At 39.1% G+C, this 24398-nt stretch overlaps 1 protein-coding gene across 1 annotated transcript in view; it reads left to right on the top strand.

The window, feature by feature from the left end:
- Window positions 1-12731, top strand: part of p3h2 (prolyl 3-hydroxylase 2) — a 106896-nt gene extending 94165 nt beyond the window's left edge. Inside the window, exons 8-15 of the mRNA XM_002934042.5 lie at window positions 1173-1267; window positions 5132-5259; window positions 7728-7823; window positions 9347-9497; window positions 10221-10338; window positions 11501-11576; window positions 11978-12118; window positions 12507-12731. Coding sequence (XP_002934088.2) covers window positions 1173-1267; window positions 5132-5259; window positions 7728-7823; window positions 9347-9497; window positions 10221-10338; window positions 11501-11576; window positions 11978-12118; window positions 12507-12602 — 901 coding nt within the window. The 3' untranslated portion in view covers window positions 12603-12731. The remainder of the gene's footprint in view (window positions 1-1172; window positions 1268-5131; window positions 5260-7727; window positions 7824-9346; window positions 9498-10220; window positions 10339-11500; window positions 11577-11977; window positions 12119-12506) is intronic.
- The last annotated feature ends 11667 nt before the right edge of the window (window positions 12732-24398 follow it).

The following is a 24398-nucleotide window of genomic DNA, read 5'->3' as shown; positions in this document are numbered from 1 at the left end:
AGTTTGCCAATGAACACCTGAATGATTCTGTGAGTGACTGGGAGAAGGTGCTGTGGTCTGATGAGACCAAAATAGAGCTCTTTGGCATTAACTCAACTCGCTGTGTTTGGAGGAAGAAAAATGCTGCCTATGACCCCCAAAACACCGTCCCCACCGTCAAGCATGGGGGTGGAAACATTTTGCTTTGGGGGTGTTTTTCTGCTAAGGGCACAGGACAACTTATTCGCATTAACGGGAAAATGGACGGAGCCATGTATCGTGAAATCCTGAACGACAACCTCCTTCCCTCTGCCAGGAAACTGAAAATGGGTCGTGGATAGGTGTTCCAGCACGACAATGACCCAAAACATACAGCAAAGGCAACAAAGGAGTGGCTCAAGAAGAAGCACATTAAGAGTGGAGTGGCCTAGTCAGTCTCCGGACCTTAATCCAATAGAAAACCTATGGAGGGAGCTCAAGCTCAGAGTTGCACAGAAACAGCCTCGAAACCTTAGGGATTTAGAGATGATCTGCAAAGAGGAATGGACCAACATTCCTCCTAAAATGTGCACAAACCTGGTCATCAATTACAAGAAACGTTTGACCTCTGTGCTTGCAAACAAGGGTTTTTCCACTAAGTATTAAGTCTTTTTTTGTTAGAGGGTTCAAAAACTTATTTCACTCAATGAAATGCAAATCAGTTGCTATCTTTTATTTAAAGTTATTTTTTCGATTTTCCTTTTGATGTGCTATCTGCCACTGTTAAAATAAACCTACCATTGAAATGATACTGTTCTGAGACTTTTCATTTCTTTGTCATTGGACAAACTTACAAAATCAGTGAGGGGTCAAATAATTATTTCCTCCACTGTAGCTATGGTCTGGCCTTAACAGATAAGCATCCAGTAAGTTTGCCAAATTGTTTTTTTCTGTACAGTGTTTGGATTTTTTTTTTCAAAGTTTTTTATCCCCCATTATTGCATTTACCTACTGACCTTCATGTTGTGTGTGACACAGTCCTTAGAGTAAATACCATACTAGCAAATCACATATTAGTTTTATTCTCTTTAAGTAATTTTGTGTTGACCTTAGTGTCATAATTTCAACCTCTTTGCTGCAAGCTTGCCAAAATGAGGCTTGCCCAAGGCACTTTGTGATTAACTAAATACCTTATCTCTGTTCTTTGAGTACAGGCTGCCATTAGGCACTTCTACTGAGCTGTCTGATGTCACAGGAATGTTATCAGGAAAGAAGATGGTACAAAAGGTTGACAGACAGTTAAGGGAAGGTAGGTACTATATCAAATGTACATAATGAAGATGTATGTGTCTGAATTACTGATAGGCTGCACAAAGAAAGTTTGGGGCTAGTACCTTTAAAAAACTGAGAAAGAAATGTCAATGCTGGAGAGAATAGTATATAGAGCATTGGCACAAATAAGGAAGAGAGTACACATTAAAACAAGTTCAACAGTTCTAAATTTAGGCAACATTTGCCACAATCTGCAGAGATATTTTACCCTTTTGGTGCACATTGTCCTTTCTGTTTGTACTACATAAATATGAAAACTATACAACTATTTAGTCTCTGCTAAGAGAGATTATATCAGTTGCCTGTAGCTTAGGAACACAGAACACAGTGGCTATAAAGAGAGACCCCCCCACAACAGACAGCTGACAGTTTAACCTCATGTTTTTTTCCAGGCCCAAAATTGCAAGTGACTCCCAGAATGACTTCCTAATATAAATGGTTTTATTTAATACTTTAATGCTTTTATTGTTATTCAGGCACCCAGTCCTTTATAAAGAAACAGAGAAAGATTTTTGATGACAGAAAAAGTGAAATAAAAGTCACAAAGTTGTTTACAAAAAAAGTGACCAGTAAATGCAGCTTGCTGATTGGTTGCCATGAGTTCAACTGTTGCAATACGGCCAATTGTATCTTAGGGGCAGATTTTTTTATGGTGTGTAAAAAACAGAAACAAAGTTCGCCACACATCACCAGGCTTCACTGTGTAAAATCTGTGGAATTTTTTTTACGTGTTTTTTTTTCTGCCTGAACCTATGTAAAATAACAGAATAAAATCCGCCGTTTGGACAGAGAATTTCTCCATTTATTTTACACAGCTTTTTACACTTTTTTTTCAGTGAATTTCATTTTACACAGCATAATAAATTGGCCCTTAATATTTTAAAACAGTTGGGTAACCCTCATTGGTAACCAATCAGCAATCAGCATTTGTCAACCCACACCTACAATTTGAACCCTCCCACTTCTGACCTGTGTCTAGCTCAAACCAACAAGCAGTTGTTCATTGTATAATGGTGCAGTAACAGTCAGGTTTTTTACTGTCAAAATTTTCTTAGGAAGGTGAAAATTTGGATTTTACTGATGTGACAGATAGTAAATGACTGAACTGAGTCTTGGAATAACAACTAGCAACCCAGCAACATCAATATTAGACCCAGCAGCTCAGCTGAACTATAATAAGACAATGAATCTGTACAAAAGTCCTGTGCTTCATCCACAGTAAAAGCCAGACTTGCACTTCCTATTGTGCACTGCAGGGGGCATCCAAATTCCATCTTTTCTTGAGTCTAAACTCAAGAACTCAATTTGTAGAGGATATAATTCAGGTGTAAATAAAACAGAGTTTTGGTTTTGTTTTTACCTTACAAAGTTTGGGGTTTTTTTTGGAGCTGAGTCCTTTATAACATTCTCCTGTGATAAGTCATACACAATTCATTTTGCTATTTTTTTACTTAAAATACTCAATTTCAAATAGAACACTTGTAGTTTCCAACTGCTACTATTTATTAAAATTCACCTTTTTCTGCAACACTATAATCTAAGCCCTCAGCAACTTGATTACTCACTTAACCCCCCTAACTCTTTGCTCACATGCTCAGAAATCACTGGTATTCACCTCTTACTCTGCATTTACCATCACTTTACAAAACAACAGTAACTCTACCACCCCACTGACTATCCTTGCCTTATGTCTGCATATGTTATCTGTTTGGTCTTGCATTTGTAACCCTTTGCTCTCGGAATATGAGCCTGTGCCTTTTAGTGCACACACACAAATATAAGGGCCAGATTCAGTTTAGCGAGAAAAAGGGAGAAATACCTGGAACTGAATTAGAAGAAGTTTGTTTTCTCCTCGAATTTAATCTCAATCCAGGAGTTTTTACATGATAAAGTGCAAGATAACTTTTTCTTTGAACTGAATCTGGCTCAAAGTCGGAAAGAATGGGCATTTCTGTTTTGGCATACCGTATATACACCAGTTGAAAAAAAATGACCCACGTATCATTAGGCTTTGAGGTACTGCCAGAGTGGTGTCTTTGCACTTAAGTGCCCTAAAATTCTGAGATGACCTATCTTTGTAATACTGTATTGTATGAATTCATAAAGCTTACCATACATAAGATCAACCAGATTTTGACTCCCAGTTGGATTGCTATACTGGACTGATCAGATCTTTAGGCCCCAGTGGGGCCTGTGCAGACCCCTATACAGTCCTTTTGCGTTTTTTTCCATCAATTTGCGGCAATGAGAGACCTAAATTATTGTTGACATCCTTACCCAGGCCATGGCTTATATTTTATATTCCCTAGTAAAGGTTTTTAGGACCTAATAGTATTACTGAGGATACTTCGCAATCGTAAATGTTTGATTATCATTTGCTGCCATCTGGTGGTTAGAACAATTCCTATTCTTGTACACATAAATTATACCGTTCCTCCACTAAAGCACAGATTTTCTGTTCTCTCGCTCTGACTATTAAAACAATGTAGTAGTAGTACTGTCACCAGGTCTGTTAATCAGCTTTCTTGCAACATTGTTTCACAAGTCAGAACCAGGGCTGCCGAGAAAGTAAATCCGACATCATAGCAATTGCATTTAAAGTTAAAACATTAAACATTTTGAATTCATATTTATTGAAAAGTTGCTCAGAACACATTGTTCATTACATTGTCTTTCACCAGGCAAAAGCAATTTTTAGGTGGAGGGTCCATTTAATTTCCATGGAAAATTATCTGCTTGTTAATAGATGTTTAAGGGCTGTGGTACACGGGGAGATTAGTCACCCGAGACAAATCTCCCTTGTCACGGGCGACTAATCTCCCCGATATGTAATGTAAATCGCCGGTGGGATGGCACATGCGGTGCCGGCAATTTGCCAAAATCACTGAAGTTGCCTGTTGCAAGTGGGATGTCATATCGGGGAGATTAGTCGCCCGCCACAAGGGAGATTTGTCGTGGGCGACTAATCTCCCTGTGTGCCACAGCCCTAAAAAGCCAGCTAATAATGCACTTAAAACCCATTTCAGGTTGATTAAGCAGCATATCACTGACCTTGTTTACAGTTTGTTTTTTTATATTTCTCATCTGTCGCTGCCCCCTCCCTTTAGACCTTGTATTATCTAAGGCTAATGCCAGACGTGGCGTTTTTACACTGCGTATTTTCTCCGCCTAAAAACGCGGCACAACCGACACAGCCCCTGACTATGGCTTTTTTCAGCCAGGCGTTTTGCCTAGTACTGGTGACGCAGCAAATCCCGTTTCCATGGTGCTAATAGTGCGAAATAGTAAAAACGCCGCTTATTTCAGCAAGGTCTGGCAGCTGCCTTTGTGTATACATAGGAATAGGTTGCTGTGCAAATAACGGCGTATTTCGGCAAACGCATGAAAAGTCCGTGGTAACGCGTTTTCCAGCGTATTTATGCATAGTGTGTTTTCCATCAAGACTGTTTAAGTTATTCCTATGGATGATGATATCGTGCGTTTTTCAGCCGCCAAGAGAATAAGAAAATATGCAGCGTAAAAACGCCACGTCTGGCATTAGCCTAAAGGGCATCACCTTGATCGTCTCTTTAAAAGCCCTACTGGATTGCCAGTGATATTTGGAAAGGAAGGGGGTACAATTATGGTTACTAAAGTATGTGACAGACTAACAGAATCGCATTTATTCCTAGAGAGTTCTGTTCCACATGAATTTTACCAGCTCAGAAGTGGCAAAAATGTTTAGGGAGAAAACCTTTAAACTGATGGAGCTGTTAAATTGATACCTTACTGCAGTAACCACATCTTTACATACGTGTTGTACTGATACTAATGTTTTATCTGTCTGTTTTCTTCCATGCAGGGGGTTCTCTGATATACGATGAAGTAAAACTCATGCATAGCTCTGATTTTCTCAATGGCACTCAGAGAGTCCAGTTGGATAATGTTATATCAGAGCAGGAATGTCATGATCTGCAAACAGTTGCCAATGTGAGTTTTCTAACCTCACAAAGAGCCTTATGTGTCCACTTCTTGAGGTGTGCCATATCCACGCACAGAGCCTACATAGAAACACAGTATTTGACATCATAACCAAGTTGTTCCATCTCGTCTGCTTAGTTCTATTTTTAAAAAGAACTCCATGTCCATTATAATTTTTATGCATAATGAAAGAAAATGTCATTTTAAACAACTTTCCAATCCAGATTTATAGTTGCCATTTGTATACCTAATTTCAGATTAAATCACTATTTTTGCACTTCTAGTTCTGCCTTTAAACACAGCTTATCCTGACTTTTAAAACAGTGTAAAAAAATGCTTTTCTCCATTTAAGAGTCCAATTCACATACTCAATGGAATATCAACAGTGTATATGCTCTGTATCAAAAAGTTTAAAAAAAACCAAAGGGTTTACCAAATGCTGAGATTAGAACAATTTAAATGCAAAAGACCATCAATAATTGAAACAGTAGTGGAACATAAAAGTCATTTATTTGGACAAAAACAACAGCCTATTGCATTTTGTGCCTTATGGGCACTTACTCATAAGCCTTACCCATAATGCCTTACAATTTAAGGATTCTTAAATTGTTGAATTTTGCTACATTGTTTCAAGAGCCTGCACCAGTAGATAGAAAATAGGAAAAGCAGACACATATGCTGCTTTCACTAACAATTTCAAAACCATTAAAAATGAAGTAACGTACACTGTAAAGTTGCTTACACTTTAATTTCATTATGCAAAAAGCTGGGGTGGAGTTCTCCTTTATGTCTTTATAACTTCTTTGTAGCTTTGCCGTGTGTGTTTGAATTCCTGTATTGGGTTAACCCCTGCCACATCTGCAGGAAGGATATTCCATGCTTTTATGTCCCTTTCTCTTTAGAGGTATTTCCTTATGTTCCCTTTCATTCTTCTTCCTCCAACTTCTTATTGTGTCTGCTAATTCTTGCTGTGTTCTATGAATGGAAACCTGAACTCCTTAATAATTCCCTTACCATCATTCCTGTTCTTGGAGCCTTTCATAATATTATTTGTTGTACAGATATAGGACCTATTATCCAGAATGCTCAGGACCAAGGGTTTTCCGGATAAGGGGTCTTTCCGTAATTTGGATCTCCATACCTTTAATTCTACTTAAAAATCAATAAACCATTAATCAAACCCAATAAGATTACTTTGCCTTCAATAAGAATTAATTATATCTTAGTTGGGATCAAGTACAATGTACAGGCTTTCCATAATTCGGAGCTTTCTGAATAATGGGTTTCCGGATAAAGGATCCCATACCTGTATTGACCATAAATCATCTTTGTTCCCTTCCTCAGGACAGTGTAGTCTTATAGGAGAGTCAGCAAAACAATGCATATAAGCTTTAGTGCAGGTTCTCCAACAGCCACTTTCTACTGGTACATAGAACTGGTACAAATGCCTTTATTCCACGCTTTTTAGGGCATTGCAGCAATGTTTCAGGCTTTATGTGGCCATTTATTAAGCTTTATTAAGCTTCATTAAGCTTCATTAATTGCAATTAAGGAATTAAAAAAAAAGAAGAATAAAAGTGGCGCTGTTCCAGATTGTATCCAGTTATAGGAGAGTGCAACAGCACAGCTTCATACAAAGAGGGACCTTGTCCTCTTTGACCTTGCCCTAGTTTGTGCAGTGGTACAAGAAGAGTGTCAAATTCAAATTTTTTATCTACTTAATAATCTAGCTGCATTTAAACTTTAGTTCCCAGCTTGAAGCAGTAGCTGCTGGTCCTATGACACATACACTAACCCACACACTATTAGGTGGTTGTTTTGAAGCATTCTTGCCTTATTTGATTAAATAACCGAATTAGCTGAGACTGCAGGTTCTGTTCACTTGGCACTTAATACTGTAGGGTTTTAAATGTTTGTTTTGGACTGTGGCAAAGGCTAAGGAAACCCATGTTTATCCCACCAAGCATAACCATTTTCTAAAGCTCCTTAAGAATAAAGAGATGGTCTTTGTTTCTCTTTTTATGAAGAGTGTGTCACAGCTTTATTTAATATAAGAACATAACCAAGTCTTCGCCATAACATGCATAACCTTAGGAGACGTAACTAATACGTGACCGTGAACTACTCCCCAGTGCCAGCCATCTACACGCGGTGTGCATATAAAGTATGCACATTTAACTCCTACCATAAATATAATTACATCTGAGGTGGGATGGAAGGGGCTTCATCACTATTCTTTGGGAACTGAAAATTGGTGAGCCCAAACTCTGCCTAGACTAGTAACCTCACTGGTGATTCATTCCCTAGGCATAAGCCAGCCTTCCTTGGCCTGCCTTCTGATTTCCTAGCTGGCCACTCTCCTCCACAGTCCCACACACGTGCATTAGGCACCATGGTGCCCACAAGACCCAACGTATCTGTTGAGTAAAGAATACACTACACAATGCTTTTCTAAACACTAACTGTTTATTTTTCAGATGATAACTTTGGCTGGTGATGGATACAGAGGGAAAACATCACCCCATACCCCAAATGAGAAATTTGAAGGTGCTACTGTTCTGAAGGCACTAAAGGTACATATGTATATTTATGGTGATAAATGAGTTTTGCATTTTGTGGGGTTATCCTTAATGGAGCTTCAATGCCATCAAAGAATCAACCCACTCTGTTAGGTCAACATACTGCACAGACAAACTAAGGGCCGTACTTAGGAACAGGTGAATGACCTGTTATTTACAAAATAGTTCCCAGGCAATATTAAATTACATATAATCATGTATTTCTGCCAACAAATCCAAGTTTTTAAATTTTGTGAAGAACGTATCACCTTCTGATAAATATGTCCCATAGCACAAGCACAGCTGACCTGTTGTTGTTCATCCAGACCAAATTCAGGAGCAGAACAGTGTGTGGAACTCCCAGGGTCTTGTTTATTGGCAGCATGCACAACAGTGACGGAAAGCAAGACATTGCCGGGCACACTCCTGTAGTACACAGACTATGCTGGGCTTTAATTTTAAGGCCTTTGTTGTGCACACACCACAGTTGTCTGTGTTACCTCATTGTGCTCCCAAATTCCTACCTCATAGTCCATACTCTACATGTTTCCAGTTTAAAGTCCCATGAATAATTATAAACAGATTAGGTAAGAGCTGACAGTGAGAGTGAGCTGACTAGTTCCATCAGCATGCAGATTATAAAATCTACTCAACACATAATGGGTTCACTTGGAAGGGTTGAACTTGATGGACTCTGGTTTTATCAAATCTAGTCTGACTAATTATTAATTATTTTTACATTTTATTTAAACACAAAATTAACTTTACTAACTTTATTAATTATGTTTTTTTTTTTTTTAAAGGGGGCATGTCACCCTTAGAAACAATTTCAAATACTATTCTATTAGGTTATCAGGCAAAATGAACTACTTTCACTAAATAACTAAATCATTTTTATTCTTTTTTTGAAATCCACAATCACAACAAGCAGGGGGCAGCCATTTTGTATAAGCAGTTATTAAGACAAGCTTTGAATCATTCCAAAATCTTGTTTATGTGCTAGAACATATGTCCATATGCAGGCTACACAGTTATTGGCAATAATGACGTTATATAACATGTATGGATGTTTTAATTAAGAAAATAATTTGGGTTTCATGTTTAATTTGAAAAAGGACTTTTATTATACAGATTTTTATGTCTGTGTAACAGGTCCCCTCTAAAAGCATCACAAGAGGGTAATGTGGGACTAGAATATGTCTTGAGTGGTATAAAGAATGGGTAGGATACAATCTTTAAAAGTCATAAGAATTATGACATCATTCTGGTACGTTAATCTGCGTTTATCTATATATTTAAGCTATTACCGTCTAGTGTCTCATTTCTGCTTGCATTGATTAGTGCAGCCAGTGAAGTCTTTCCATGTTTTATATCTATAATATTGTTATCTGTCTAAAAGGTCCAAAAAGGAATGTGAGATAACTTTATGGAAATCAGTAGCAAAAAAGTAGTATCTGTATACATGACTATAGAATGCTTGGGATGAGTGTATTATTAAATGACTTATTCATATGCCTTCTATTTCTTTATCGCATTAGTTTGGTTATGAAGGTCGCATACCCATGAACAGTGCTCGCTTATTTTACGACGTAAGTGAAAAGGCCCGCAGGATTGTGCAGTCTTACTTCATGCTGAACACTACCCTTTATTTCTCCTATACACACCTTGTATGCAGGACTGCCCTTCAGGGTAAGTGGGGTTATTGCTTTATTTACTGTACCCCAAGTTTTTAATGAGGCAGGATTTCTGCCATTCCAAGTTACTGATTTTTCCAACATGAAAGGTAAAGAAAAAACAAAATAGAGGAAAGAAACTGAGAGAAAAGGACAAGTTTATTCACTTAAATAAAGGGATATAAATGGTATTGATCAATATAGGTATGCTAGGGTGACCAGATCTCTGAAATGCAACCTGTTATCCAGAATACTTGGGACCTGGGGTTTTCCTTAAAAGGGATCTTTCCATAATCTGGATCATCATACTTTGCTAAATAATAATTTAAACATGAAAAAAATCGTATTGTTTTGCCTCCAATAAGGATGAATTATATCTTTTATATTATATCATAATTTCTTTCATTATTTGGGTGTCATTTTTCATAATCACGTTATTTGTTAACCAGGTATATTCAGTAAATTGGCACCCAAGGGCCACCACCCAAAACTAGCAGCACTAAGCACGGCTGCTCTTGGTAAATTTTGAATCACTGCCTTAGCAACAGAATAGGAATGCCAGGGTACTTGTTGCCATGTACAGGCCTGTCCAGGGTGTGTGTACCACAGAGGATCTATATATGGATGTGCGTTTATCTATGCATATAAACTATAGAATTCAACCCACATGGAATATAGTGAAGTTGTTGGTGTAGTTTTAACAGCTTTTACAAAAAATAGCATTTTTCCATATTTGCAGGGCAGCAGGATAACAGAAATGACCTAAGCCACCCTATTCACGCTGATAACTGCCTTTTGGACCCAGAGGCTAATGAATGTTGGAAGGAGTCTCCAGCCTATACCTTCAGAGATTACAGGTATCTATTTCACCACTGATTTACAATCTCCTAACCAGAGGATGCTGGAAGTTTTTCTACTAAGTCTGTAGAGCCTTGGGTTGCCATTTTCCCTGCATAGACTGTTTGCAGACTCACCAGTTCATATGCTGCAGGTATTTTTTTTAAACGACTCACTATAGTGGATAGGTGTGTAGGGGGGTGCTAGAGGTGCAAATCTTCAGTTAAAATGCCAGCTGTTACACATTCTACACAAATGATAAAGAAAAATAAAATTCTGCACATGTGTCCTGAAAAAAAATGTATTTCTAACCAACTTTCCAATATACTTTCATTAAAGGAAAGGTTCGCTGGGGAGATGCCAAATGTTAGGCTCCTCCCAGTTATTGTATTAACTTACTTGATACCCTGGGCTGGTGCTGTTGTTAGCAGAAAAGTTTCACCATGGCAAGATCTTCTTCCAACTTCTTGCTTCTATGTGGGGGTGCACATGTGCAGTAGAGTGATTAGCTGAACTTTAACAAAAAGCCATCATTTTCACTCTAATGTGCATGCGTTGGCCACAGGGCCATAGAAGAAACTTAAGAAGAGGATAGCATTTTTATTGATTTTAAGGGCAGCAGCACGCAGGAAGTTTTGTCACCCACAATAAATCTATGTTACCATGAGCGACACAATGTCCCTGGTTTCTTTCCCTTCCCTAAAGTTGCCTCACAACAAGGAAACTTTGAGAAATCCAAAGCAACGTGTATGTTTTCACACCAGAAATTTACATTAATGGCAATGGGAAAGCATTTTCAGATCAGTCACCCACGGTAGTGCAGATTTACTTACAGTGTGCTATCACACTAAAGGCAATTTGTGAATGTTATTGTTACAGAAAACAGTATCTATCTGGTCGATTCTGCCAAGACTCCAATTCCCACAATGCCTCTGCATGCTTCTTTTTGTTCGATCTGGTAATTACAGTTGTAACACAATGTGACTTTGTATTGTCCCAAATATATATATCAGTATAATGTGCACATCCTGTTCCCTGCAGTTGGAAGAACATTGATGTTTTCTAACAGAAAGCTTGACTATTATAACAAACAATGCACAATTCTGCCCATTTAAACCAGATCTTCAAATTGTATTGTATTTTATGGGGCTCAGTTTGTTTTCTTCTCATTGTTTCTTCCAGTGCCCTGCTGTATCTTAATGGGGATTTTGATGGTGGAGAATTTGTGTTCACAGAAATGGATGCAAAAACCATTACAGTAAGTCTTTTTGTCTCTGCTGTGTTGAATCAGGCTAAACAGACACAAACACAAGTTAGTGCATAAAATACCAAACATTTCTTTTAATTGTTATTCTTTTATTTATATGAATATATGTAACATGGTTTTAGCATACACAAAGGTTCATTTTTTAATGCCCCTCTTGTTCTAGAGCACTAAAGAGTTGCAAAATCATGACCTTTAGTGGCTTATTTACTCAGCACCCTGTCCTGTCATCTGTAAATGAGCCCTGTGGTGTTGGCCACTAACTGAATGGAACAGATTTTGATATATAGCAGTCCTTTCTGTTGTCGTGCAAGAAACCTGCACTACTGAATAATGATGCAGTTCTGAATGTGTAGAGCTGCTGTATTTTCTATTGAGTAAACTTTGTGTTATAGGCATCCATAAAGCCCAAGTGTGGCCGTTTGGTTGGCTTCTCTTCAGGAGGAGAGAATCCCCATGGGGTGAAGGCTGTAACCAGAGGGCAAAGATGTGCAGTAGCTCTCTGGTTTACTTTGGACCCTTTGTACAGAGAGTTGGTAAGTAATTTAGTTCCTTCCCAGCCCTGACACTTCATGAGCATCAATGGTAGAAAGTGTTAAGCATCCAGAGGGTTATCTATGTGCTTCTTGAATTAGAGTGTAGAGTCCAAATTGAGGGGGGTTATTATGTTTCCATGTATGGTGAATGTTAGCCCGATATTTCTGTATGTTTGGCCCTAATCTGAATGGGATATGCAGGAGAGCCCTTTTTGACATGTCAGAGCCATTTCTGTTCTGATGACATAGGCTTCGAACATGGCCTCCTGCAGGGTATAGTGCAAAGCACATTAAAAGCACAGTAAGTAGTAAGGCCCAGCACTTGTAGATGGTTAGCTTTTAAGAAAGGAAAATGAAAGTGAACTCATTGCAATTCTTTTGTTTTCAGGAGCGGCTGCAGGCTGATGAGGTGATAAGGACACTGGACCAAAACATTCAGAGTAGTGGGATAGATATGAATATTAACCCCAGAGATGAGCTGTAACAGGGATATTTATCAAAGTATTTATTAATTATTAATAATCTTATTAGAATGTTTTTATTTTTGTATAAAGCATAATTTAATTGACCTGAAAACAATTTGCTGAAAAAGATTATGAATTATTCCCTTAAACCTGTGTATTTTGTTTTTATTTTGCTCTGATTTTTCTTTGCGTATGTTGGTACAAGTAGGAGCAGCCATGATTAAAATAAACTCATGGGATACTTGATTAGCAGGGCTGTTCTCATAAATGGGCAAATGAGGCATCAGCCCAGGGCCCACCAAGGGCAGGACATCTTTAAAATGTTTCAATGACATGTAAACCCTAAAATTTCCTACCATGTATATACGTTGGGCAAATCTCCCCAACCCAAATCACATAATTTCTACTGCATATATCACCTTCATTCAGCAGCACAAATGGCATCTTTCATCCGGTCGCTATTTCCCCTCTGTTGTCATCAGTGGCATTTACAGAATGTTTGCAAATACCCTTATTAAATCTAGTATAAATAAATTTAAAGGAACTGGACTTGTTTGGTAATCATTGAAGATGTTTGACTACTCATCCGAGCAGCTTCTTCAGTTCAACTGACTGGTATGGGAAGTCCTCAACATATATACTCTTCCACTAATCCATTCACAATGGCACTGTTTAACTCTTCAGAAAGGTGACATCTGAAACTCACAGAGGTGTGAATGCTGTGGAGTTACTTTGTATCATGCAACTCTTCAAACAGGTGTTACTTGTTAGAGTTGCATGAATGGATGTGTGAAGAGTTCTGAAACTGCCGGGGTACAGATGTTAGAACAGCATTGTATGTAGCAGACAGAGTCCCCCGCCTCTGTTTAGGGATGGTTTCTCCACTTTGACATGAATGGCTTCTTTTACACCTCTTTAAAACCAGCGGCCTTCTTTGTCCAAAATTTGGACGTTGCTATTTTCAAAGGAGTGTCCCTTGTCTTTTAGGTGTAGAAATACAGCAGAGTCCTGGCCTGTAGTGTTCGCCCTCCTATGCTGAGCCATTCGCTTGGAGAGCAGTTGCTTTGTTTCACCAATGTACAGGTCTGTGCACTCCTCGCTACACTGGACTGCGTATACAACATTGCTTTGTTTTTCCTTTGGTGTTGGATCCTTTGGGTGTACAAGTTTTTGTCTCAGTGTGTTGCTAGGTTTAAAAAACACAGGGATGTGGTGTTTGTTGAAAATTCTCCTGAGTTTCTCTGACACTCTGCTACATACAATGCTGTTCTAACATCTGTACCCCGGCAGTTTCAGAACTCTTCACACATCCATTCATGCAACTCTATCAAGTAACACCTGTTTGGATGAGTTGCATGATACTTGGGTAATCCTAGCAAAGTAACTCCACAGCATTCACACCTCTGTGAGTTTCAGATGTCACCTTTCTGAAGAGTTACAAAGTGCCATTGTGATTGGATTAGTGGAAGAGTATATATGCTGAGGACTTCCCATACCAGTCAGTTGAACTGAAGAAGCTGCTCGGATGAGTAGTGAAACGTCTTCAATGATTAAAACCAAACAAGTCCAGTTGCTTTAAATTTATTTATACTAGATATACCATGACCTGAATGAATGAAAATCTTCATAGACATACCCTTATTAAAGTAATCCTGACACTAAAAAACTACTTTTCAAAATATTAATGTACATTTAAAGTTCCCTATAGGTCATGTTGATTTTTGCTGATAGTTCTGCTTTTGTAAGTAAAGTTACTTGAAGTTTCTAAACCTGACTGTTTTGCCATGCCAACCTGACTGTCCCATCTCAGCCTGTCAGTTATAGTTTTTAATGCTAATTGACCACTGCCGCACAAATATGGCAGCTCCCTCCATAGAGGAACATGGGGATCAGATAAGAAGCATTTTTGGTGTATCTATTTAATAATGCTTAATGCTTACACAGGCAGAACTTTGATAAAAAAGCACTGTAATAGTTAAGCTGAACTCATGAGAGGAGGTTAAAAAAAAATAGGAGCAGACAGCTAGAGTGGAGTTTCTACGGCACCCAGCAATGCTGTCTCTTCATTGGCTGCTAGACTGGAAGGGGCGTGTCAAGTAATTTGAGCTGAGAAGATTCACAGCCTTAGCTTGAAAATGAGCATGTCCAGTAGCCAACAGCCAAGAAAATTATAAAGCTGGGGTGTTGAGTTAGAGGAGGAAAAATCCAAAGTGATCAAGGGGTGCTGCAGCATTAAAATGGAAGTGGCATGTGTTTAAAGAACTCAAAGAAGCTGTTCAGAGATTGTTATTTTGTGGAGGGTTTACATGTCCTTTAATTGCCTTTGTTTTACTTTAACTTTCTTAGCACAGATCATCTTAGGGGTGTTTCTTTTAAAACTTTTTAGCTGAGCTTTTTTCCTTGCATGTCCCATATAGAGATGAGTTGCGGGTTCTACTTGTTTGATTTCCTAGTTATAACCCCCAGCACCTCCAGTGGCACTGACTGAATGTGGGCATGTTGTCCCTATGTGGTTAAACGTGTGATGTGTTTGTTTCTTTTATGTGTGTTTGTTGGAGAAGGAGAGGGGAATAGACTAACAAAAGAACAAATAATTCCCTGAGCAGAACTATGTGCCTGGCTGAGATAACTGAAATGTGTACCTTTGATTTATTTTCATCTTTTTTCTGATCAAATGTATCTGCTCACTGCAGCAAACATTTAATTTTGTGTTTTTGTGCCTTTAAGAGAAAGTAACTAATGCATCAAATTACAAATGAGGAAGCAGTGACCAGGCTTAATGAGCTGCTATCTGGAAGCAAAGAAGGAGCAATCAGTGTTGGTGCCATACCACCTTTCCTTTATTCTTTAACGTATCAAGACGACATACAGGCAGTAATCGAGTGAAAATGCTCACCAAACTAAAATGTGTTTGTCCCACTGCCCAAACAACAAAAGATGCATAAAGGAATGTGAATGAAAGAACACTTACCACTGTATATCATTGGCCTAATTTTGCTCATTTACAGTATAACATGTCAGCACTCCTTAAAAAGTTTCCTTATTGTTTAGCATTGTTTTTTTCACATTTTACTTCCTCTTGTGTTCAAATGATTGATTTCAATGCTCACCATACAGAATTTATGATTATGCTGGTTGCTTGGTCCAGTAAATTGTAACTGTGGTAACTACAGTGTGAGCAGCTATGGGTTTGACATAATCTTTACCTGTACAAATATTGAAAACATGGGGAAAATTCTTAGGTTTTATCAACTTATCTCCACTGTGCTGTATATTCTAAAGAGAGAATGTAAAGAGGAAAGAGCGCTGGGTACACCTTTTGTAGACCTGCACCATGAAGGGTAAGTAGAAAGCATATGTAGGGGTTCAGCAGACTTCTGCACCTACCAATACATATTTTTTTTAATAAAATATCAGTACCAAATAAACAGTTTTTAGGAGATTCCTAACAATCAGAATATATGTACTATATTTAAAGTACCACCCCATAAGTAAGCATACTTACAGTAAATTAAACCCAGAAAAGCATATAATATTGGTGTGATACATTCTGACAAAATGATGGGGGAAAATATAGCTTTCTACTCCAAAGTCACCTGCAGGTGGAGACTTCACACGACCAAACATACCAAAGCAATGCCATGGCCTTTTCACTTGCCACTTTTATTGTTGTGGAAAGGCATTTTGAATGGTTAGTCACCTGTGAGAGAGATCTATCGTGGTCAAAGGAACCGCTTTGTGTGTCCTTAGCCATAGGATGAAGATACACTGAGCTACTAGTAGCAGCTACTTGTCACAGCTACAAAAATAGACAATGCTGATCATTGACTGATAATTGTCTGTGTGTTTTCAGTATTGTCTATGGCAGGGTATTTTCTGGTATTTAGTAGCTGTGACAAGTAGCTGTTATTAAGTAGCACTCTTTATCTTCCCCCTTGTGTTAGAAGCAGACATCTTATACAAGGGTGCCGTGAACTAGGGATGCACCGAATCCAGGATTCGGTTTGAGATTCAGCCAAGATTTGGCCCAACCAAATCAGAATCCTAAAAATCACGTGACTTTTTGTCACATAAAACACAGAAGTTGAAAATTTTTCTCAGATTTAACCCTTCTAAAACCTAATTAACATATGCTAAAAGTCGAAGACAGACTTCCAGCGTAACTTTAAACATAAATCTGTTTTATTCACAGCAGAGAGAAATAAATTGTAACTGAGGGATTCTGTCATGTTATTTTTCAAAACACATCCGTTAATAGTGTTGCCCAAGCAGAATCCTACACCGAAATCCTTTTTTAAAAGAAAGAACAAACAGATTTTTTTATATTTACAATTTTGAGATTTGACGAGGGGCTAACCATTATCTTAATTTCCCAGGTGCCCTCAGCCATGTGACTTGTGTTATCATAAACTTCAGTCTCTCTTTACTGCTGTGCTGCAAGTTGGAGAGATATCACCCCTTTCCCTCCCAGCAGCTGATCAGCAGAACAAGGCAGTTCCCCGCCACATCTCCTGAATGATTCAGCTGCCTGAACTGATAGTTTCTCCACTAGCTAATAGCACTGCTGGTACTGTCCTGAATTTAACCAAGCGAGTGCCAAAACTGCAGTTCGGAAAAATCAAACCTGCCCATTCAAATTATGTCCAATTTCAGGCCAGATGTCGGTCAGGAGGCCAGTCGCTGGTGCCCATAGCATATCGGCCCGTGTATGGCCCCCTTTACACTTCTAAAAGATTTGCAGAAGATTTCAGCATTGCAGAGGTCACACAAAAGTTTCAGAAACTTGTTCCCATATCCTAGTGGTAGACATGAGAATAGCACTCTAATTAAAACCCAATTTCAATCAAGTACATTGAGTAGAAGGTTATCTGAAAGAAGTTCTATTGTGTAGCGCTGGCCACTCCTAATGGTAAAGACACAGAGCTACTTAGTAGCAGCTACTTGTCACAGCTACTAAATACCAGAAAATACCCTGCCATAGACAATACTGAGAATTGCCTCTGCTAAAACACACTCAGAGACAGTTATCAGTAAATGATCAGCATTATCTATTTTAGCAGCCGTGACAAGTAGCAGCTGCTAAAATAGAGAATGCTGATCATTTACTGATAAATGCAGAGCAAATTGGCAGCTAAAATCTGCCCGCGTATGGCTACCTTTAGTGAGGAAGAGAATTGATTCTGTAGGAATCAATGTAATCCAGCAATGCCGATTTACCTCAGTAACCTGATTGAACAAAAAAATGATTTCTTTTGCTATACAGTTGAAATATTAGATTCATTTAGCTGTAATATAATTCCTTGTTTGTGAAGGTGGTATTATTTCATTCTGTGCCAGTTTGCATGGGCATGGCAATGGTATTATCACCTTTTTTGCTTATGCTGGCAGTCTGTGAAAGGTGAGATAGAACATCTCAATATGATTCATCCACCCCCTCTGTTATTCATAGTGCCATTTACATAGAATGTATAAACAGCACTCCTAAAATGTTTTCTAATATATAATTAAAAACAAAAAATATATGTTTGTGTAGTGATATAAAAGTATTACTGTTCTGGATACGTTAAAACTTATGAAAGTAGAAAGAAAGGTACAATCACTTGGGGGGTGCCAAAATGTTAGGCACCCCCAGTGAATGTAATCACTTACCTGATACCCCAGGCTGGTGCCCCTGTTAGGAGGGGCCAGATTTTTGAATAGGGCGCCCGAGGCAGCCACCTTTTGCCGTCTTCCCACCTTGACCCGACCCCCCCACATGCGCGTCACTTAACTCATACAGAGCAGTGGGGAAGGGATGCACTAAAGTTTCTGCATGTCCTTTCCCCATTGCTCCTTATGCAGGCAAAATATCCCAGTGAAGCTGGGCGGCATGTCGCTCATAAATTTCTGCTGCCCTAGGCCTGGGCCTTTGTGCATTCACCTCAAATCCAGGCCTGATTGCGCGTACGCAGTAGAGTAAAATGTTGAACTATAACAAAAAAGCCAGCTTTTTCACTCTACTGCTCATGTTTTGGTCCTGGGACTTTGAAGAAAAGACGAAAGGAAGAGGATTGGTCGCTCACAGGTACCCCAGGCCGGTGCAGTGTTCTGCTAACAGGAGCACCAGCCCAGGGTATCAGGTAAGGGATTATAATCATTGGGGGTACCTAACATTTGGAACCCCCAGTGATTGAACCTTTCCTTCTCCTTTAAGGGTACAAGTAAGAGTTTACTCTTTCCCATAAAATCTCATACAAGTGAATAAAGAGAGCTGTCAACCGATTGTTTGTTCATTTTACCGTTTTCTAAATTTGTCACTAGCAGTATTCATTATAAAATGTAAAAAATTATAAGGCAGGTATAACTTGAAATGGGGAACCCTGAAGTATTTATGGCAGTGCTATATTTTCCCCATGTAGCAACATTTTCCTGGTCCCTTTTAAGTCAATGTGTGTGTAAATGTATAACTTCTGGCAGTCAATGTAAAAACAGTATTACCCGAATCTCACACTCACACAAGTATATTTATACTCTCTATAATATCTGTTTAACACTTCTTGTCTCTCTCCTATTAGCAACCAGTTGTGCTGAGCAGGATACAAATGTTTTGCATGAAAACCTTTTCCCATTTACTGAACTATGAGTTAACAGTAGTGGGATAGAAGAGTAACATCATCCTTATGGAAAATGCTGTTACTGTTTATGCAGTGTTGCAATAATAGAAACCAATTTCAAGAAAAGCAGGTTAATAAAATGAATTTAGATGTTTTTTTATACTTATTTCCTTCTCATGCAGAAGCCAGGTGAGTGTGAGAAAAGAAGAATAAAAATATATTCTCAATCCGCCTACCCTAGGGGCTCTCTATCAGATAACCTTCTCTTGTTTGTATCAATCATGTCACTCAGCAGAAGTGTAAGTGACAAGAGAAGGAATGGATTATGTTTTCATAGGAAACAGATTGTTTTGTTTGGGTAGTACAAGGAAACTGGAAATGCAGTGCACTTTGTGGGCAAAAATAAAAGCCCCCCCCCCCCCCTCCAATATCTGTTATGCCCACTTTCAGGATCCACTTTTTAAAATACAATTTTATGTAGAGCAAAGCGAGAGCTGGTTGGTTGTTTTGTCCCATACAAGACATGTCTTTTTTTCAACCCAACTCAGCACTGGTAACACAGGTATATTAGCTAGTAGCAGTGGGTGCTGGTAACACAGGTATATTAGCTAGTAGCAGTGGGTGCTGGTAACACAGGTATATTAGCTAGTAGCAGTGGGTGCTGATAACACAGGTATATTAGCTAGTAGCAGTGGGTGCTGGTAACACAGGTATATTAGCTAGTAGCAGTGGGTGCTGGTAACACAGGTATATTAGCTAGTAGCAGTGGGTGCTGGTAACACAGGTATATTAGCTAGTAGCAGTGGGTGCTGATAACACAGGTATATTAGCTAGTAGCAGTGGGTGCTGGTAACACAGGTATATTAGCTAGTAGCAGTGGGTGCTGGTAACACAGGTATATTAGTGAGAAGCAGTAGGTGTTGCAAACCTAAGCATATTGTGTAGTGAAATAAGCCATGTATGGACGAATATTTAAAATAGGGTCTGGAATTTAAGGTATTATGTGGCCCTGGTAGCCCTCCACAGGCCCATTATAAAGCACAAGTCTATGGCCGCTTACAACCAACAAATATCAACTGGTGCAGAAGATTAAATTTATTCAAAATCTAATGGCTTTAGTACTGATAACAGCAAGTAACATCTGCTAATTCCCCTGCATTTATTTTGTTACATGGATTAGCTCGATACTCACATGGCAGCCTAACAATGCATGTAAACTGGCTTATACCCGTGAGTATTTTCCTTAGAATTGCTTACTCGCAAAGACATATGATTAAAAGAGGTTACTGAGTGTCAAGTCCTGATATCTGAATGATTTAGGGGTTGGTTTACTAAACTGCAGGGTATGACTGTTCAGTTTCAAACAATAAAAATGTAACTCTGGCAGTTTTGCAGGCTTACTCATGGGAATCCCAAACCTGAAGTCAAAATGCATGAGGTTATTGGGGCATTTATTGAATGAATATGTACAAGATATGGCTTTGATAATGGTGAATTTCCATCACACTCTCTGTACCCACACTGTAGAGCTGATGACCCTGGCAGTAAAGTAATTAACAAGGTTACATAAGATTCAGCTTCTGTCAAAGATTAGGAATTTTTTAAATTTTTGCTTGTTAATATGTACATTTTGATATCATATATGCATTTTCACTTTACAGGGATTCAGTCCATACAGGGGCCACTCACTCATGTTGAAAAATGTGAATGTCACACTTAAGGGACATTTTATCAAAGATGGGAAGCATTTCAATCTTAGACAACAACAAGAGATCTTGCACCCACCCATTATCAGTATATATAGGACATTAAGACATTCTGTGCATTAAGCTACCAAGCAATGCCCTCCCCTTTAAGCAAAACAGGGATTGTTTGTCCATATATTGCAATATACAGTGGCTTGCAAAAGTATTTGGCCCCCTTGAACTTTTCCACATTTTGTCCCATTACAGCCACAAACATGAATCAATTTTATTGGAATTCCACGTGAAAGACCAATACAAAGTGGTGTACATGTGAGAAGTGGAACGAAAATCATACATGATTCCAAACATATTTTACAAATAAATAACTGCAAAGTGGGGTGTGCGTAATTATTCAGCCCCCTTTGGTCTGAGTGCAGTCAGTTGCCCATAGACATTGCCTGATGAGTGCTAATGACTAAATAGAGTGCACCTGTGTGTAATCTAATGTCAGTACAAATACAGCTGCTCTGTGACGGCCTCAGAGGTTGTCTAAGAGAATATTGGGAGCAACAACACCATGAAGTCCAAAGAACACACCAGACAGGTCAGGGATAAAGTTATTGAGAAATTTAAAGCAGGCTTAGGCTACAAAAAGATTTCCAAAGCCTTGAACATCCCACGGAGCACTGTTCAAGCGATCATTCAGAAATGGAAGGAGTATGGCACAACTGTAAACCTACCAAGACAAGGCCGTCCACCTAAACTCACAGGCCGAACAAGGAGAGCGCTGATCAGAAATGCAGCCAAGAGGCCCATGGTGACTCTGGACGAGCTGCAGAGATCTACAGCTCAGGTCCATAGGACAACTAATAGTCGTGCACTGCACAAAGTTGGCCTTTATGGAAGAGTGGCAAGAAGAAAGCCATTGTTAACAGTTTGCCACAAGCCATGTGGGGGACACAGCAAACATGTGGAAGAAGGTGCTCTGGTCAGATGAGACCAAAATGGAACTTTTTGGCCAAAATGCAAAACGCTATGTGTGGCGGAAAACTAACACTGCACATCACTCTGAACACACCATCCCCACTGTCACATATGGTGGTGGCAGCATCATGCTCTGGGGGGGCTTCTCTTCAGCAGGGACAGGGAAGCTGGTCAGAGTTGATGGGAAGATGGATGGAGCCAAATACAGGGCAATCTTGGAAGAAAACCTCTTGGAGTCTGCAAAAGACTTGAGACTGGGGCGGAGGTTCACCTTCCAGCAGGACAACGACCCTAAACATAAAGCCAGGGCAACAATGGAATGGTTTAAAACAAAACATATCCATGTGTTAGAATGGCCCAGTCACAGTCCAGATCTAAATCCAATCGAGAATCTGTGGCAAGATCTGAAAACTGCTGTTCACAAACGCTGTCCATCTAATCTGACTGAGCTGGAGCTGTTTTGCAAAGAAGAATGGGCAAGGATTTCAGTCTGTAGATGTGCAAAGCTGGTAGAGACATACCCTAAAAGACTGGCAGCTGGAATTGCAGCAAAAGGTGGTTCTACAAAGTATTGACTCAGGGGGCTGAATAATTACGCACACCCCACTTTGCAGTTATTTATTTGTAAAAAATGTTTGGAATCATGTATGATTTTCGTTCCACTTCTCACGTGTACACCACTTTGTATTGGTCTTTCACATGGAATTCCAATAAAATTGATTCATGTTTGTGGCTGTAATGTGACAAAATGTGGAAAAGTTCAAGGGGGCTGAATACTTTTGCAAGCCACTGTACTTAAAGATAGCCAACTACATCAAAGTCATCCCTTCTGGCCAGTCCTACACTATTATTATTATTTATATAGCACCATCAATTTACGCAGCGTTTTACAGAATAGAGGGGTACAAAAGACAGATCAGTTAACATGTACATATAAACCATTCACAAAAATGGTTTGCAGTAACACTGGATGAGGATCAGAGACACCAGGGGGAGAGCCCTGCCCGCAAGAGCTTACATTCTAAAAGGGAGGGGTGAGACATAAGGTCAGGGTAACTAGCATGGCATTGGAGTTCATGTAGGTGTGTAAAGTGACAGTAAGTGGTGAGAGGTGAAAACCAGTGGTTAGTGAATGTTTGGGGGGTTTAGGTTATAGGCTTGAGTGAAAAGGTGAGCTTTAAGAGACCATTTAAAGGCTTGGAGAGTCTGGCAGTGCCTAATGGGACAGGGAAGAGCGTTCCAGAGGATGGGTGCAGCGCGTGAGAAGTCCTGAATGGGAGAGTGAGAGGAGGTGATGAGTGAGGAGGAGAGAAGGAGGTCACTTTCACCTGATTCATTAATAATTCTACTGCTTCAATATACATTTTACAAAGGGACTAAGTTTTACCTGCAACTTACTTGCTTTCAGGGTTAAAACCCCCATATAGTTGCCCTTTTATTGGCTCCACTGGGATCACCTGACTGTAGCTGGGATAGGTGGGAGCTACAACATGGAGCTGGCCACTGCTCCTTTATAAGCTATAGCAAATTTTAAACCATTAGGCGGGGGTGCAACCCCGCCTAATTGTTTAAAATTTAGTGGTTGAGCACAACTCAACTCCCTTTTCAGCATTTTAATCTTGACATAAAAATTAAATGTTTCTTGAAGACCAAGATTGTAAGATATACATTAAATATATATATACATTTTTATTGTACTTTTTCACTGACTATGGGAGCCCAGAATAGTTGTCAAAAACAAATATTGATGAAAACCTTTTAATGTCTAGATAGATCCATTCAGTAATGTTGATTTTGAGGCCCTTTTCCCAGGTAAAAATATTGCAGGGGTGGTGCTGTAGTTCTACATCAGCTTAGGGTTACAGTTTGCTTATCCTTAATATATAGTAAGGTTTTTCACATTCATTTCTTTCAGTCAGGAGATTATGGAGTGTATTTATTAACATCACCAGTGGTGTTGCCCATAGCAACCAATCAGATCTTTGCTTTTGTTTTCTAACTTGTAAGTAACTGTTCAAATCTAATTGCTGACTGGTTGCTATGGGCAGCATCATCAGTGATGTTTGTCTCCAATGTTAACCAAAACTCCCCTTAGAGTAATGCCATGCTTAGTAGTGAATTGAGGCCATAATATGTTTCTAGAATCCTAGCATTTTTGCAAGAAAGGAAATATTAGGGCTTATTTATTTAGTTCAGTGTTTGTAAGTTGCCATGATAATTGCCCACAATGCATCATCTCAGAATTATAGTGTTTTTTGCCCCTGTTAGTGAATAACATGCATTTGGGTGCAATTTGTGGCCACCATATGTTGAGAAACACGAGGGTGGGACATCTACCTGCTGGCCCCTTACTTAGGTGTTATATCATAGGCACAAGAACAGTGCAAAGAGAGTGGCTATTGCCTGCCTAAATCAGGGGTAAAGACAAACTCTAACACAAGAGAGTCCCTGTGTTCAAATATAGTTTCATTCAGGAATTTCCCCACTAAATGAAAACTTTTATGTTGAGATCAAGGTGCTTGAGAATCTTTAACACAGTAACCCCATCACCTAC

Source organism: Xenopus tropicalis, chromosome 5 (genome assembly GCF_000004195.4).
Source record: "Xenopus tropicalis strain Nigerian chromosome 5, UCB_Xtro_10.0, whole genome shotgun sequence".
Lineage (NCBI taxonomy): Eukaryota > Metazoa > Chordata > Amphibia > Anura > Pipidae > Xenopus > Xenopus tropicalis.
The sequence above is the reverse complement of the archived record's forward strand: the minus strand, read 5'-3'. Positions and strand labels throughout refer to the sequence as shown.